The sequence below is a fragment of the Taurulus bubalis genome (assembly GCF_910589615.1).
Source record: "Taurulus bubalis genome assembly, chromosome: 4".
Classification (NCBI taxonomy): domain Eukaryota; kingdom Metazoa; phylum Chordata; class Actinopteri; order Perciformes; family Cottidae; genus Taurulus; species Taurulus bubalis.
The window spans coordinates 9295301-9311314 of NC_136592.1; the positions used below are offsets into that span (position 1 = coordinate 9295301).

General features: G+C 43.5%; 2 protein-coding genes across 2 annotated transcripts; both read left to right on the top strand.

Annotated features, from left to right (window-relative positions):
* Positions 1–8258: 8258 nt before the first annotated feature.
* obi1 (ORC ubiquitin ligase 1) lies at positions 8259–12575 on the top strand (the record flags this gene model as incomplete). The annotated part of the gene is made up of 6 exons (XM_079216685.1): positions 8259–8330; positions 8552–8687; positions 9550–9641; positions 9917–10138; positions 10757–10845; positions 11247–12575. The coding sequence occupies 6 exons, from the start codon at positions 8259–8261 to the stop codon at positions 12556–12558; spliced, it is 1923 nt and encodes a 640-aa protein (XP_079072811.1). The 3' UTR covers positions 12559–12575.
* Positions 12576–14182: 1607 nt separating this feature from the next.
* pou4f1 (POU class 4 homeobox 1) lies at positions 14183–15660 on the top strand (the record flags this gene model as incomplete). The annotated part of the gene is made up of 2 exons (XM_079216687.1): positions 14183–14305; positions 14683–15660. The coding sequence occupies 2 exons, from the start codon at positions 14183–14185 to the stop codon at positions 15658–15660; spliced, it is 1101 nt and encodes a 366-aa protein (XP_079072813.1).
* Between the last annotated feature and the right edge of the window lie 354 nt (positions 15661–16014).

Sequence of the window (16014 nt, forward strand, 5' to 3'; positions counted from 1 at the left end):
TATTACACTCTGTAACAGGAGGGCAGAGCACCAACCACACTGCTTTCAATTTCCCAAACTTTCAATAACGGTAATAGGTCAGAATTTGTGTTGTCTTGACTCTCACCATGAATTGTTAATTATTTAGATTGCCTACTTCAGAATGTCTTCAAAATAACATGAAGCTTGGCGAGGTGAACATAAAAAGCGGTGTACGTTAGTGCGAATATACTACAGTATGTTCATGTGCAGGTGTGTGCATGTTTGTTTTGGAAGGTGAAACAATGCATAGGTTTGTATTTCTGTATCTACAGTATGATTACGAATGTGTGCGTGCACGCTGGCTTGTGTGGAGCGTGTATACGTGTGGAGAAAGCTAGAAAGACTGTTATAAAGATAGATGGTGGGAATAGGAAGGAGACAGTGGGTTTGAGACTTTGTTTGAAACTCCCAATACTTTAGGGAGTATTGCCCCATATATTGTCCCATGTGACTGAGCAGAAGAAAGATAGACTGAAGCAAAGACATGTAGCTTTTGCAGAGCATTTCTCAGGCTCTCACTGAATATAAATGGATAAATAGTCACTGAAATTAGTTTAACGTGCACTGCTGCTCTCATATAAAAATAGTGTTACATGCAACATAATGGGCGTTATACATATTGTTCAGAGGTGACAGTTCCAGCAGACATTCATCAAACATCTTAAAATGGGAATATAGATCACTTTAAAGGAATGCTATTTAAAAACTATATATATATAATTGAATTGTATGTATTATATATTTGTTAAAATACAATTAAAAAAATAGGGTGAATGACTGACATCCTTTTTTTGTTCTCATTCCATCACACAATTGGTCAAACTAATCTTAAAGAAAGAAGACAGTCAAACTTGTGTGAAACTGATGAGACAAATCCACTCAATATCTGCAATAAATAATAATAATAAAACAGAAATCATCAGTTAATATATAAATGATTTAACTAGAGAACTAGTTTGTGGGGAACCAAGTGGGAAATTAAATTGAAACTCATTATCACTCTATGACTAAAAATGCAATTTCTATGTCGTGAATTAAAAGTGGAGAAAATCTTACAGAAGAAAAACATTTTCATTTTTCAAGACAATTGCAAATGACAAATAGTTTCAGCCAAATCAGAAGTCTGAGAAGTGTCACTTACCTCAAGTGTTTCCTCTTCAGGAGGGTCAGGACCCCAGAGCTTGGACGATGGTGTAGAACAGGAACGTTGAGCACATCCTCTCTTTTTCCACGCAAACGTCAGAGGCCACACGGCAGCCAGCGGGTGCATGGCTACCTCACAGCAACAAGCAAGGGTGCAAGGGAGCAGTCCGGACGAGCTGGCAGCCGGTCTGTCGGAGCGGTTGGTCAATCAGCCCGGCAGCAGAGACGAGGGGACAGGCACACGGGGAGAAGGGCTGAGCCGGAGTGGGCTCTGCTTGGAGGCTTTTTCGCTTCTCCTTCCCTGAATGAAAGCAATCCCTACGAGTGAATGGGTAATGAGAGACCGGCTCCTGAGATTTTAGCTTTCTTAATCATGTTCATAATTAATTCAAGAACATTGATAATTTCATTACATTCTTTTTGTCTTATCAATAAATGATGTGCCTGCACTTTTGGTCTTGTGTATACGGGAGAGAGGGAGGAGGAACGGGAGAGAGAGGGACAAGAGAAGTAATACTGCACTAAAAGCACAGGAGATGGAAAATGATACAAACAGGGAAGTGGTAATTATAATCTTTGACCAAGCCACTAGCAGCACAATATGAAGTCAAGTGGCTACAAATAATTAATAAGGCCTCCTGGTGTATGTGTGTGTGCGTGTGGTAAGGTTGAGGAGTAGGGGAAGGGGAGTTGGGGTGGCTGACAAATATCTTTGTTGAACATAATTACACCAGCCCTCTTTTAGTAGTTGTTTTTACACAAAAAAACAGGACACAACTCATAAGCATCATTGTGTTTTCACAGGCGTGATGTTAAACACACTGCAGTTGTCATACATGTACGCTCACCTTTAATCCTCACCTTTAAACAGAGGGTGTGGGGAATGCCTGGCTAGTAATGCCCTTCAGAGCCAATAAGGGCTCAGGTTGCAGGCACATTAGTGCACTGAAGCAGTTTCTAAAAGACCACTCTCCTCTGTCCCCTCCCTTCTCTTCACGTGCCCTCTGTCAGGTGAAGAAAAGAAAAAGTCGAGGACCATGTCTTGTGGCATATAGTTTCCAATCATTTGGCAGCAGGAATAATTAGATAATATGCATTTTTAATAGTTCATCTTCAGAATATTCAATAGCCCTTCACCTCTGTGCATGCGCTCATAGAATCTGTGCTTTATCAATGGAACTTTCTGTTCACAATTTAGCTGAAAATAGAATGACAACGAGGACACTGGGAGGGGGGAAAGGATGTAATGGATATCTCTGTTTCCTAAAAATACTGTGAGGATGATGGAGTCTGAGGAAGGCTCTGAATCAAAGCCTTCTCTTTTGCCCCAAAACAAGACAAGTAGATGGAGGGCTTTGAGCAGCCTAATCTGACAGTGAGTGATGGACCGCCCTGTCAAAGGCCTAATCTGCTACCAGAATAGTGGAGCAGGCTGTTTATACATCAGACTTTCGTGATATATAATCATTAATCTATTCCAAAACAGGTGTTTAAAGCAGCATTGAGACATGTGTTGTGGGAGTTTCTAACTGAACATTTTTTATCAATTACCATAAAGACTTCCTAGATATATCTCCCGGATTTCATTTGTGTCTTGCATGTTTTGCATGAAATCAGGGTAATTTGACCACATGAGCAGTGTGGCTGCACTATTGAAAGGCTATTTGATTTTGGCCACTTTATAATGGATTTTTAGCTTGTGACACACTATAATATAGATTGGTAAAGCTATACGAGGCATTAGAGATTCAAGTACTTTATGTCCTATTTATTCCTTATGTGCCACAGGCCCCATGTCTTGAGATATGACCAGCTCAACACAAGAAACCTTTAATAAAATAAAAAAGTAAAGAGGGGAAAATAGAGATTTACAGCTGGCCATTTTGACAGTAGACTTGATATAAGGTGTTCATAACAAGTTTTGCATTTTATTCCTGGTCCCCTCACACACATTTTAATCATATTTTATGTGATCTATGTATGCAGCACTCATCCTCTCTCTGTCACCCAAGCTCTCCAATGTGTCCCTCTTAAACAGATTGCTACAATACTTGTAATGATGGTCCTTCACAGCTGTGCTGCAGGAGAGGGGACGGGAGCAGCAGGCTATAGTATTACCATAATACCCGCTCCCTCCTTCCACCGTCCCAGGGGCCCATGTGGGGCTGCATGGGGATGTGGGGTAACTCTGCTGTGGAGGAGACTCAACTGGCTCCCGGTCCTGCAGGGTGTGTGTGTGTGTGTGTGTGTGTGTGTGTGTGTGTGTGTTTGTGTGTGTGTGTGACAGGGCTGAACCTGCCTGTGGGCAATGTAATAAAAGCGCCACACACTGCTGGTAGTGATGGTGGCACTGCTGCTGCTGTAGCCGCAAAGGAGGGGATAAATATAAACTAGGCCCGCATCAAGGAGACGGCCCTCCAGTCACAGCCTGAATTACATCCTAATAATTAGGCCCCTTTCCAATAAAACAAGGATTTGTAGTCATGCATCTATTTTACTTGTGTTTGCTACTGCAGTGGGACGGATGCATGCTCTGCTGCAGTCTCTGGAGGCTTTGAGAGGGTTTCGGTTCAGCAGTGGAGGAAAGTGATCACAAAACATCTGCCTAATTTCCACTTTTTTTGTTATCAGCATCTTATGGAAATCACATTTACATATTTTATTATTTATTTTCATATATTACATAATGGCTTCATTACCGGTTTATGATCAAATCTAAATTATTCACGGGTATTTTACAGTTCATGCACTTGTTTGAAGTACAAACTGCCCATTCTGTCATTCTCACACAAACACACGTGCACACACACAATGTATTGTCTCTGATAGTGGCTAATCAATAGATGAGGCCTGCAGGTTGCGGTTGCACGTTATCTTAAACCTCCTAATGTGCACTCACTAATCTTTCTACTCTTATACTCTCTCCCCAACATTATCTCTTTCTTTGTGTTCTGTTCTCTTTTGTTACATTTCAAATGTACTATTGAATATTCATTATCGATTCATTACCATGGAAAATATCAGATTATGTCTAAGTATTTAAAATATCACTTTCTCTAAATCAGACTGCTGTTGCCTTTTTGAGTAATATGCTGCAATTCAAATAGTATGGGAACTTGTTAGGCACGGTACTAAAAAGTGTTACACTTTCTTGTCTCATGTTTGCATAAATTGTACGTTTTTGACACCGTATTTTTCTCATCATTCCCTTAAACGCAATGCTTCAAACTGATTTCCCCCCATTTTGTCCTACCTCTGGCTACCTGACTGTCATCTCAGTCCTATAAATCATACTGATGTGTGTTTGAAAATTTCTAAAAAGCACACTGGGGAAGACAGAAAAGTAGAGATAGAGAGATGGTGACGGAGAGAGGGGGATAGAGAGTGTGAGGGAGTGGGTGAGAGAGAGAGAGAGGAAGAGAGAGAGAGAGAGAGAGGAAGAGAGGAGTTGGGTGGGGTGGCAGTCTAGGCAGGGGGTATCAGGCTAATTAAAGCAAGCATTTGTCAGAGATTAAGCCTTAAACAGAAAAGGTCATCTGAGCACCAGAGCGCACTGTTTCGCTGCTGTGCTCTTAGGGCAGTCTAAACCTTTCCAAGCTAAATGGTAAAGATGCTATTTGACAGAGGTGGGGGGGAGGGGATCCAGAGCCCGACCGGTGGTAAGACTGACACTCGGGTCATTGGTTCTTCACTGTCCATTACACATGCTGGTCAAATCTGGCAATCGGTGTCATTTAGGGATGAAAAATAAGTGCTCAGACAAGATCAATAGATGCAGCCGTCTGTACCAGCTGTGATTAATTGACTGTCACCAATTAATGACCGGCCTGTTGCAAAGCAATGCAATCTTACAGGGACAACGGAACATGTCGAAAGAAATTGTTGTTTTTTTCTGTTTAATTTCAGTCTGTTATTGCTAATTCTCGAGCGAGAGTTTTCCCAGTAACAAATTCATGAACCACTTCAATGTACCATTTGTAGGTTTACGATGGCACACTAGAAAGTGCATCTTGCATGTCGGATGCTCTTTGAAGTTATTTGTGATATTGAGGCGAATATGCGCTTGAGTGAGAGCTCGTGCTGCAAACACATTCACACAGTTTTTTTTAGTTCAATCAGAATGGTTATTAAAAATATTGTATTATTTCCTTGTGTTTATAGTTGTTTCAGAGGACTGTATACTAAATTATCATAATACAGTCATAGTAAAAAGTAGCATCAAATAATGTTGTGCAAATTGCTACTACACTACATATTTAACTAATCATTTTAATCATGTATATTGACTTATGATAACGTTCTCATAAACCCAATGGTGCTGTGAAAGATGAGTGAAAACAAGTGGTGGGCTGTGATGCATTTAATACTCCGTTGAAAACAACCAAACAAGTACCGGGGATGTTTTTAAACTGGGATCAGTGTACAAGCCGTTTTGCAGCCAGTCAATTCTAATCACATTAGATCCTGAGAAGATGTCCTGCTTTGAGATACAATAAAGCACAGGACATGTTAGTTTAAATATGAGTAATGGCTCTGGAGGGCTAAACTGTAGTGGAGATGTAATTTGAAATATTTGTAGTGGAAATTATGCTAATATTACATCGCTCTGTATCATTATTTATCGCTGAAATTAGATCGTTTACCTGAGATGAAGGCTTGCTAAATATTACATTGCAATCTTCATTACGGGCATGCTTTAAATGAATGGATGAGCTCATCCAAGTAAGGATTTGTCATATTGCAGTGATGTCAATATTTTGAAGAAGACATTTTGCTATTTGATATTACAATACAATTGACAGTATAGTCCCTGTAGGTTTTGCTGTGATTCATCTCATAAGAAAAAACCCCAAAACAAAAAATATGAGAAACCAAAGCATGAAACTACTTGTCAGTTGTTATTTGGACCCCATTGACCTATAGCAACCTAGTTTGTTTTTTTAAAAGTGAGACCAACTCAGTAAAGCCATGTCTGCTTTAAGTTTTGCCAGAACTTCACTGTAAATAAAACAAAGGATTTTACTCGAAGAAGAGCTATATTGGTTTACAAGCTAATTCTAACCAAAATAGAAAGTATCTGTATGCTGCTGTATATCTGCAAGTATACTATTTATTTTTAACACATTAAACCTTTAGAAACTCTTTTATCAATATCATTCCTACCCTAGTTTAATTTTAACATTTATTTTCCAGTATAATCTGTGGCATGCAAATCACACCTCGATTCCAGCATCCATGGCTGCTTCACAGATATTCATGTGGAATACAGCTGTCTTGCCATCAAACCCATGAGTTGACTTTTGCTCTGGATTGTTGTTGATGTTTGCTATTTGAAAGTGTCGGATAATTAAAATTAAACATCAGTTGAGGAAGGTAAATATAAACTTCAAACTTTCATGTTATTCCTCGATACTGAAAATAAAGAAACGTTAACTTTACCAAGTTAAGATAAGTTTGAAAAGGTAGACCTTTGGCAATGAAAAGGTCTATAGACCTTGGACTTACAGTTAAAATATGAAATGTACGATCTGGCAACATGCTCGGAATGAATAGAGCTAAGCATTGTACCTCCACTACTGGGTCCATACAATCTAAATTTAGTCATCAGTTATTTAAAAAAGAAAAACCCCACTACTAAATAACAGCAGGGCAAGAAAACGCAAAATTCAATTAAAACTATTGAACTCAGAGCTGGTCAAAATAATACAAACAAATCTTATAATAAATCCAAAGTGGCAGAAATGAGAAAACAATTTAAAAAAGATTCCCTCCAGGCCACCCAGCGGACTGACATTACTTTGAAAGGAGGAGAGCGCACGGCAGCTACTGGAGTCTGACCTTCAGTCAGAGGAGCTGTAGCAACTCCAATTCAGCCAGCCCAAAACCCCAGCGCTCGGAGCCTGATCCCAGGGGACTGCCCCCGCAGCGGCCGCCAGCTGGGACTCCTTTTACTGAATGCTGACGTTATGGTTGCTGCAGCTAGCCGCTGACTCCAGGTCTGTTTCCTGGAGCTGCTGCCCGCTTTCCTCCTGGCGAGGTAGTTTCCTGGTGACGGGGAGGATGAGACAAAATATGAGTTGTTTTCTTGTTTCTGCCACTTTGGAAATAATTCAATAAACCAACTATCAAAATGTACACAATAGTGTACCTCAAGGTGACTGACAAGCCCTTAGGGCTGCTTTATTCATCCTCTCATGTTGGACTGACAGCAGACTGGACGCTAAAGTGAAGGACCGGGGCCAGTTGTTTGGCACGCTCCTTTCAGTAAATATCTCTGCAACCAAAAAAACCACAACGTCAACACTGTAACCACTTCTTCACATTCTGTTTGTTCTTGTATTTTATGTTTTAAAATTCTGGCCAGATCTAACACATTGCACCTTCAAGTTAATTTTGAATAGTTTCTCATAGTTTTCTTAACAGTGCCTTTACTTCTCATACCAACACAAATGCACAGCACATACATTAAAAATAACTAGGCCTAATTCATGTCCCTTCATATTGGCAGCTGTTTTAATAATAGGCTTCAAATGACTATACATTAGCTATTCATTCGTTTTTTTTCTGCTTTTTTTTTGTTGCTTTTTTTGGCTGACTGTTTTGGTTATATGGCCTGTAAATATACAGTACGGTTCAGTTTAACCTGACGTTAGCTAGTGGAGACAGCCGAGTAACATTATTTTACACGCTAAAGGCAAAGATATTTGTCTGGAAATTGGTAGAGACCAAAATCGTGTAACCACATAACAAACGACTCCAAATGAATGCTAATGTTGCTGCATGTCAATATTTTTAGGCGATATTTTTGCTAAAACGTGGTAATACTATAATTCAGCATGAATGTTACTGGTAGTAGTAGTTTCTTCTTCATTGTGTCCACTCAACCTTTGTTTCACAGGTGGCAGAGGCCCACTGTTAACTACGGGTTTAAATCATGGGCGAATGAATCCTTCACAGCCTTTTAGGCCTTTTGGGCTTTCCGTAGTTTTGAGACTCGGCGCGCGTTGCAGCGGGGACTGGTGGGAAATTTATATCTCCACGGTGGGTTGAAGTTTGTTGTGTGTGCGCGCGCGCTGTGTATTTCCTCAAAAAGCATGGCCCTCAACATCCAGACATCCACCCTTTCTCTGACTTTGCCGATTTCCTGCCAGATATGTCTCGGAAAGGTAACTTTCTTCCCTTTTTTTTAAACCGTGAAACAAAGATGACGCCTAAGCACGGCGCGGACCGCTGCCTTAGTAACCCTGCCGTTGTTAACGTGCCCGGGTTAGGCGATTGTGCAGCTGCCGTTAGCTAACTTACCGTAACCCAAACCGTGTTTCCTAGCGGTAAAGCGCCTCGTCGCCGCGGTTGAGTCGTCATCTGTTGCTTGTGTCTCTCCGTGCAGGTCAGGCAGCCGGTCATTTGTGCCAACCACCACGTGTTCTGCTCATCCTGCATGGAAATGTGGTTGAAAAAAGCGAGCCAGTGTCCCACCTGCAGAGTCCCCATCACAGCGGAGAACCCCTGCAGGGAAATCCTCGGTGAGTAGCTCCACACGAAGAGGACAACGAGACGGGACTGGAGAGGAGAGGAGCGGTATCGCGAGGCTCCGAGTGCCTGCAGTTGAGTCGTCGTGATATCGTGTTAAATGAGGCCTGTTGGTAAAGTTTGGGACTCTGTCACTTCAGTTTAGTAAACTTGAGAAAAGCTGGTCCACTGAAGCGCAGGTAGAAAATTCATGGCCCGCCACTGAGGCCAGTGAGACTGGTTTGCTTGTTCTGCTAACAGTCCATGTGGACCAGGCACTGTGACTGAGGAGTGAAGCCAGGTTGAACCACCTTGTTGTTTGGAAATACATTGATGTCAGGGAAGCTTTTTGCAAGTGAATATATATATTTTTTAAGTTAAGTTTTGGGAGATGAAGAAATCGCAGAGACTCGGGGAGGTGGTTAGCTAGGTATTAATAACATCCGGGTGCTTGTTTGCTTGTAGCACACATTGACTTTTTGCTCCTGCATGCAGTGTTTTAGGATGATTTTTTTTTTTGACAATGTTGATCATCCATGGTTTAATTTCTCCCTTGTTTAGCTGATCCTCTGGGATCACGCTGTAGAGTCATACAGGTCGACACTGATATGCAAACATGTTCGCCGTGGCTAATGGGCTGAAGCCTTGGATGATCGGAGTCATTTATGAGAATGTTTCCTTCAGAAGTTATTTGACACCACCCCCAAAAAGGTTGCACTTCTGCCGCCTGAACCTGTAATGGATCAGTTCATTTAATGATATGAAAACTTTGTTTTTGGGCAGCAGCTCTATGGTTGCACCTTCATCAAAGCTGAGTGACAAAACTTTAATATGCATTTTGTAGTCGAGTCTGTTAATGCTGTGATTCTGTTATAGGAGGCACAAATGAGAGCGATCAATATGATAGTCCTTCCGCGAGGAAATGCCTGAGAAAAACCAGAGGACAACTGCTTTTGCGGGAGTATGAGGTATGGGTTCACCTTGTTTTCACAGCAGAAACAATCAGGTTGATGCTCTTAAGCAGACTCCTCACAAGGTTTATCAACACAACAACATGGCTACTGGGTGGGACTTTCGATTGCAGCCACCAATCACTGATGCAGATTTGCCTCAACTGAATGTGTCAGGTTTTCTAAAAGCATTTCATTAATGTTCTAGATTACAGTGTCCAGCTTTTGAGTTGGCAAAAAAGTGTTTTATTGTTAAACCCTGTTTTAGGTTTCACACTGTTTCTCTCTGACAGGAGGAAATTGAAGGGTTCATCGGAGAAAACGAGGAGCTGAAAACAAAAAATCAAAGTCTGGAGTCCCAGCTGAAGACCGCTCTGGATCCCTGCAGCATGAATGCAGTGCTAACGGAAGACAACAATGTTGACCCTTGTGTCCTGGAAGAATGGACGAACAAGCTGCGGGCTGCCACCGATGTTTGTGACAAAGTAAAGCAGGACACGGTTAAGCTAAAGGAGGTATGTAACCTGTGCTAATCAATACATTGCATTGATATTACGTCTATTGTATTTTATCCTCAACGCAGAATACTATATACTAATACAAAATGTGGTTGTCATGCTGAGTCATCATATTATATAAAGGAATAAGGCCCTTTTTCCTCACTTACTTGATCCTGACACTGATGAAGCTTTATAAGCTTATTTGATACGAGGACAATTTGTTGCCATTGTGCAACACAGGGTTGCACAACAAAATGCAGTTGTAGCGCATTTGTTACACATGCAAAACATCACAGAAGCCACCCTGGTGGTGGAAGGAACGGCCTTAGGTCCTCGCTGTGTTAGCTTCACTTCCCCCGCGGCTCTCCTCCTCCTCTCGACTCCACTTTCAGTCGCGTTTTTTCCTGCAGGGATTGCCGGGTGGTCGGCCATGGTTGACGAGTGTATTCTCTTTTATTTCATAAGTACTCCAGTAATAAACAGGAAAAGACAACAAATTAAGACAAAATGCAGTAACATTCATGTGATGCTTCTGTCATTACCATAATTACTATGCTTGTCACATTTTTGTTGCTACCTTTTTGTGGGAGTCATTTGTAACGTTCTGCAAATGTGTTACTTTACCATCCTCAGGCAAATAAGGCATTACGATCTCAAAATGTCGACCTTGTACAGGAGAATATGAGATTGAAAGCAGAGGTGTCAAGCAGGTCTCCTCAGAAGTAAGTATCTTTCATTCTTAAAACATGAATGTTTTTATTTCAATATCATTTTTTACTCATTCGGTTTGAAAGGGACACATACTTCTGAGCCACCATCATGGGTAACTATACAGACTAAATTAACTGTTACAGATAGCTTTCCTGTTTTTGGCTTTGGGAGCAGTGAGGAAATTCACTATTACATGTTTAACCATGATCAGGTCCAAATCCACAAAGCCAGCCGTAGAATGGAAAAAATCTGAAACGGTTGCTTGAGATATTATGCCGGCAAGACGGACAGTTGTCTAAGCTGCCCGATGCTACACTATTTTAAAATAAAAAGTGGAAGCAAAATTTATATTAGGCGTTTCTATCATGATGATCCTAGGACAACTTAAAGACACAACATGATCTGTCCCCAGGTTTGGTCGTTGCACAGTGGCAGTGCTGGAAGCTAAAATCCAGCAGTATGAGCGTGACGTGGACCACTTGAAGAGGGCTCTGGAGCACAGCGACCAGTACATTGAAGACCTGGAGTCTCGGGTCAGAAAGTCTGAGAAGAGGGCCGTTGACGAGCAGGAAGCGTGCAGGGACGGCAAGGCTGAGTTGGAAATCACACAGCAACACAAAATCAACATGATGATGAGAAGCCTGAGTGACAATGAGAGGGAGTCGATCCTCAGCAATCCAGTGGTGGAAGGTCGAAATCACAGTTTGATGCTCGTGTCATCTGCGGATCCCAAAGAATCTAATAAGAATCTGACTGGAGAGCAGAAAAGTGGGGCCTTGGAAAGCACCCTGTCCGACCCTTTGCCCACCACGCCGTCCTCTGCTTTCCGATCGCTGACTCTGAGGAGCCCTGGCGTCCGTGAAAAGAAAGTTGCATTTAAACCAGCGTCTTATCTGAGGAAGCTGGATTTTGAAGAATTTCCTAGCCCCGACGAGAGCAACAGCACCACTGAGGAGAACCAATTTGGCATGCCCGACAAGGTCCACAAAGGGGATACCGATACTGACGAGGAACCCTCAAAGTCTGTCTTCTGGGTTGATTGGCACAGTTCCAAATCTAATGACGAGTCGTGTCCGGGTCCAAGTGACGACGTCTCGGTTGAAGAAGCCGCAGCCACAGCCGTTGAAGGCGACGAGTCCGGTGGTTTCCATATGTCCAGCGAGGCGTCCATGGATGCGGCTTTCCTGGACAAAATCTCAGAGTTGGACTCCATGATGTTGGATGGCGAGAGCTCCAGTAGCCGGGGATCACAGCTCTCCCTTGCTTCTGCAGACTTGGACAGTACACTGGTCCCAAAGAAACCAACATGCCCCGATGTCTCGCCGAGTCGTGGTGGTGAACATCGTGACCAGAAGAAGCACTCGCCGCCTACCAACAAAGAGGCTCCGAAAGGCTCGGTAGAGGAAAGTGCGCCGGAGTCGGGTAAAGAGAGCTGGAGCAGTGTTCCTGACTGCGGGCCCCTTCAGACGGACGAACTGTCCTTTGATTTGCTGTTTGATTCCTTGGAAGAGAATAAGGCCGGTTCCTCCGGCGCTCTCAGTCCAGCGAGCCAGGACCACAATAACGTTAACTCCTCCCCTTCCGCCTCGTCCCCCAGCTGCACTGGTAAACCTGTGAACACACCAAGAGACAGACACACACTGAACATCAGCCAGCCGACAAAGAGGAAGTCTCACAGTCCCTTTAACACAAACAGTCCCACGAAACTTTCAAAGCTCATGTGAAGGTTTTGAAATGAGAACCTGCCGTCAACTGTAGTGTGTTTTGGGGTCGGGCTTCACAAACCACACGCGGGCCGAAACATGAGCTCCACGTTCCTCCAGAATGAATTTGTAAAAACGTGATGGTCCCGTGTAAGTTATTGTCATTTTGTCTGTTGTGTTGTATTAAATTAAGGCAAAATATGATAGTTTATGGAAAACTGGTATTTTGAAATAAATATTGCAGTGTAAGAGTTTGTTTGGAAATAAAGTAGTAATGCAAGGAGAAACCATGTGCCACTTTTGTTCGTTTGTGTTTTTCTGCATTGATTTATACATTTTTGATCACATTATACATGTTTGATCACATGATTCAGCTCACCTAATAACTCCCTCTTTGGGGACCTTTCATGGCCTTCATATCTTGGTCTGGTATTCCCCATATTGTGATTTCTAATGGAATTCGGGATCAACATTTAGTCATTTTTCGGTTTTCCACGCCACTTTTTCTGATTTCCATCACATTAAACTATAACAATTATTAATTTCTTGCACTTAAAAAGACGAAAACGCGTGGCCTGTTAACGCGGGTAAGAGCATGTTGTAGCCTGTAACGACACGCATTAGAGACCCCACACGCAAAGTAATTCCATTATGGCGCTAAGCGCCTTATTTATCATGCAAATTTAACGATATCATGTATATTTCACATACCTCTAATCGCTGCATGCAATTTTAATTGGCTAGTCGTTGTGGTTCGAATAAATGAAGTGTTAATTCATTGGGATTAATTAATTTAGGTAAAGACAGTGTACAAGGTTAAGGCGGTGTATTAAATCAATTTGTTTAGTGCTCATCTGGCGATGACGGGCGTTAATGATGAGAGGCGGTCTCATTACTTCCAAGGGTTAAGACGTGAGAGAGACAGACGGGACAAAGCCTGCAACCTGCACATTTACACACGTGCCATTGTTGTGAACAACTCAAAGTCTATGAAATGCAAGTATAGATGTAATTCCGACTCATAATATTGCTTGCCATTGCTGTAGATTAAACATGTATCACATATATGAATGATAGTGCTTATAAACCAATTATTCTATATTATAACAACGTCCTAAAATCAGCTGCTATTCACATCAGTATAAAGCATACATGGCAGCAAAAAATAAGTGATAGTAAGTAAATAGTTTCCAAGTAAATATTCTGGTCTAAAGGCTTTGGGACCGGCGCAGTATACGGTGGCTGGATGGAGTGGAGTGAACCCTCCTACTAGGCGTCTCGTCTCCAGATGTGTACAGCCTGGCCTGTGAGCAGTTTTTACCCGTCAGCCCTGCTCTGCTCACCAGTGTTCTGGCAGCGTTTATGTCTCGCGAGAGCGGCCGAGCACGGGCTTTGACGAGATCTGAGGCGCTCAGGTGTAAGAGCCTCTCTCATCCCCAGCAGTGGGAAACAGTAGACAGATAAGTGCGTCTGAGAGACTGCAGGCATCTCTGTGATCTCCGGGCTCAAGGCTGCACTCGGCGCACTACAGCGCATCATTACTGGATAGGCAAAGGGATCGCTGTGTATCTATGACTATTTTCCTGCTCTTGTAGCAGTCCCCCCCCCTTCTTCCCGTGCACTTTAATTGGAGAAGCTCGCCAAGATGATGTCCATGAACAGCAAACAGCCGCACTTCGCCATGCATCCCTCTTTACCCGAGCACAAGTACACCACTTTGCATTCCAGCTCGGAAGCTATAAGGAGAGCCTGTCTACAAACTCCACAGGTAAATTACACCCGCACAACTTTGTCCTTTTTACTGCATGTAGCGCTGAACGCTGTCTGCGCGTAATAACGAGGCGAGCTCCAAGGCACATTCAGCCAAGACGCGCACTTTAGGTTTTTAATTTTCATGTGTTCCGCGGCAATCACTCGGAAGAGTGTTCTTTTTAAAAAGCATGCTCACGCGAAGCCTGTGTTTACTGTTTTTCTTATAATTTGGATGACTTGTCGCTTGTCTGCTCCGGCTGTGTGTCAAAAGTCCCGACTGGCAGGCACATTTATTTATGTTGTTCTTTTCTCTTTTCTCTTCTCGTTCTTGCTCATTTCGCACCCCTGAATCCCCCCAATCCTCTTCTCCCCTTTGCTTACCGCCCCGCGCAGCTCCAAAACAACATATTTGCGAGCCTGGATGAGACCCTGCTGGCTCGCGCGGAGGCTTTGGCTGCCGTGGACATCGCCGTGTCCCAGGGCAAGACGCACCCGTACAAGCCCGACGCCACCTACCACACGATGAGCACGGTGCCATGCGCGTCCAACTCCACTGTGCCACTGGCCCACCACCACCATCACCATCACCACCACCACCACCAGCAGAACCAGGAGCACCAGGACATCATGGACCACATCACCTCGCCGTCCCTCGCCCTGATGTCCGGGGCGCACGACGGCGGCGGAGGAGGCGGCGTTGGCGGCGGCGGAGGGCTTATCTCCGCGTCCTCTGCCCATCCGCACTCACACATGCACGGCTTGAGTCACCTCTCCCACCAGGCTATGAGCATGAACTCTCCTCTCACCCACCACGGGCTCTTACCGGGCCATCATGGAGGGTGTCAAGGCGGCCCAGGACTCACTAACGCCGGACTCCCCTCCATCAATGACTCGGACACAGACCCAAGGGAGCTGGAGGCTTTCGCGGAGCGCTTCAAGCAGCGGAGGATCAAGCTGGGGGTGACCCAGGCGGACGTGGGCGGTGCTCTGGCTAATCTCAAAATCCCCGGCGTGGGATCACTGAGCCAAAGTACAATTTGTCGATTCGAGTCTTTAACTCTCTCCCACAACAACATGATTGCGCTCAAACCCATCCTCCAGGCCTGGCTGGAGGAGGCCGAGGGGGCCCAGAGGGAGAAAATGAACAAACCAGACATTTTCAATGGAGGGGAAAAGAAACGTAAGAGGACCTCGATAGCGGCCCCGGAAAAGCGGTCTTTGGAGGCTTACTTCGCCGTTCAGCCTCGGCCGTCGTCCGAGAAAATAGCAGCTATCGCTGAGAAGTTGGACCTGAAAAAAAACGTGGTGCGAGTGTGGTTTTGCAACCAAAGACAGAAGCAGAAGCGGTTGAAATTTTCCGCATCTCACTGATGGGCAAAGCAAATTAAAAGGGGGAAAAAACTAAACAAAAAAACAAAAAAAAAAGTTGTGTGACTGAATTTGGGGACCAAGGGACACAAAGACACCATTTTCAGTCTTTTGTCTCCAGCGATTTTACACGCGCAGTGGGCTTTAGATGCCCATTTGACGAGGCTTCATATATCTTGTTTATTTTCACGTTATCGGTGAATGTGAAGTATGCAAATAACAGATTACACAAGTTTCGCTCCGTTGTCACTGAGGGGAAAGTTTAGCGACGTCGACATTGCCTTTTAACACACGTGGAAAGAGGTAATTTGCTTGATACTATAGCGAGTTATTTTTCTCCTAATAGGCCTATTATTT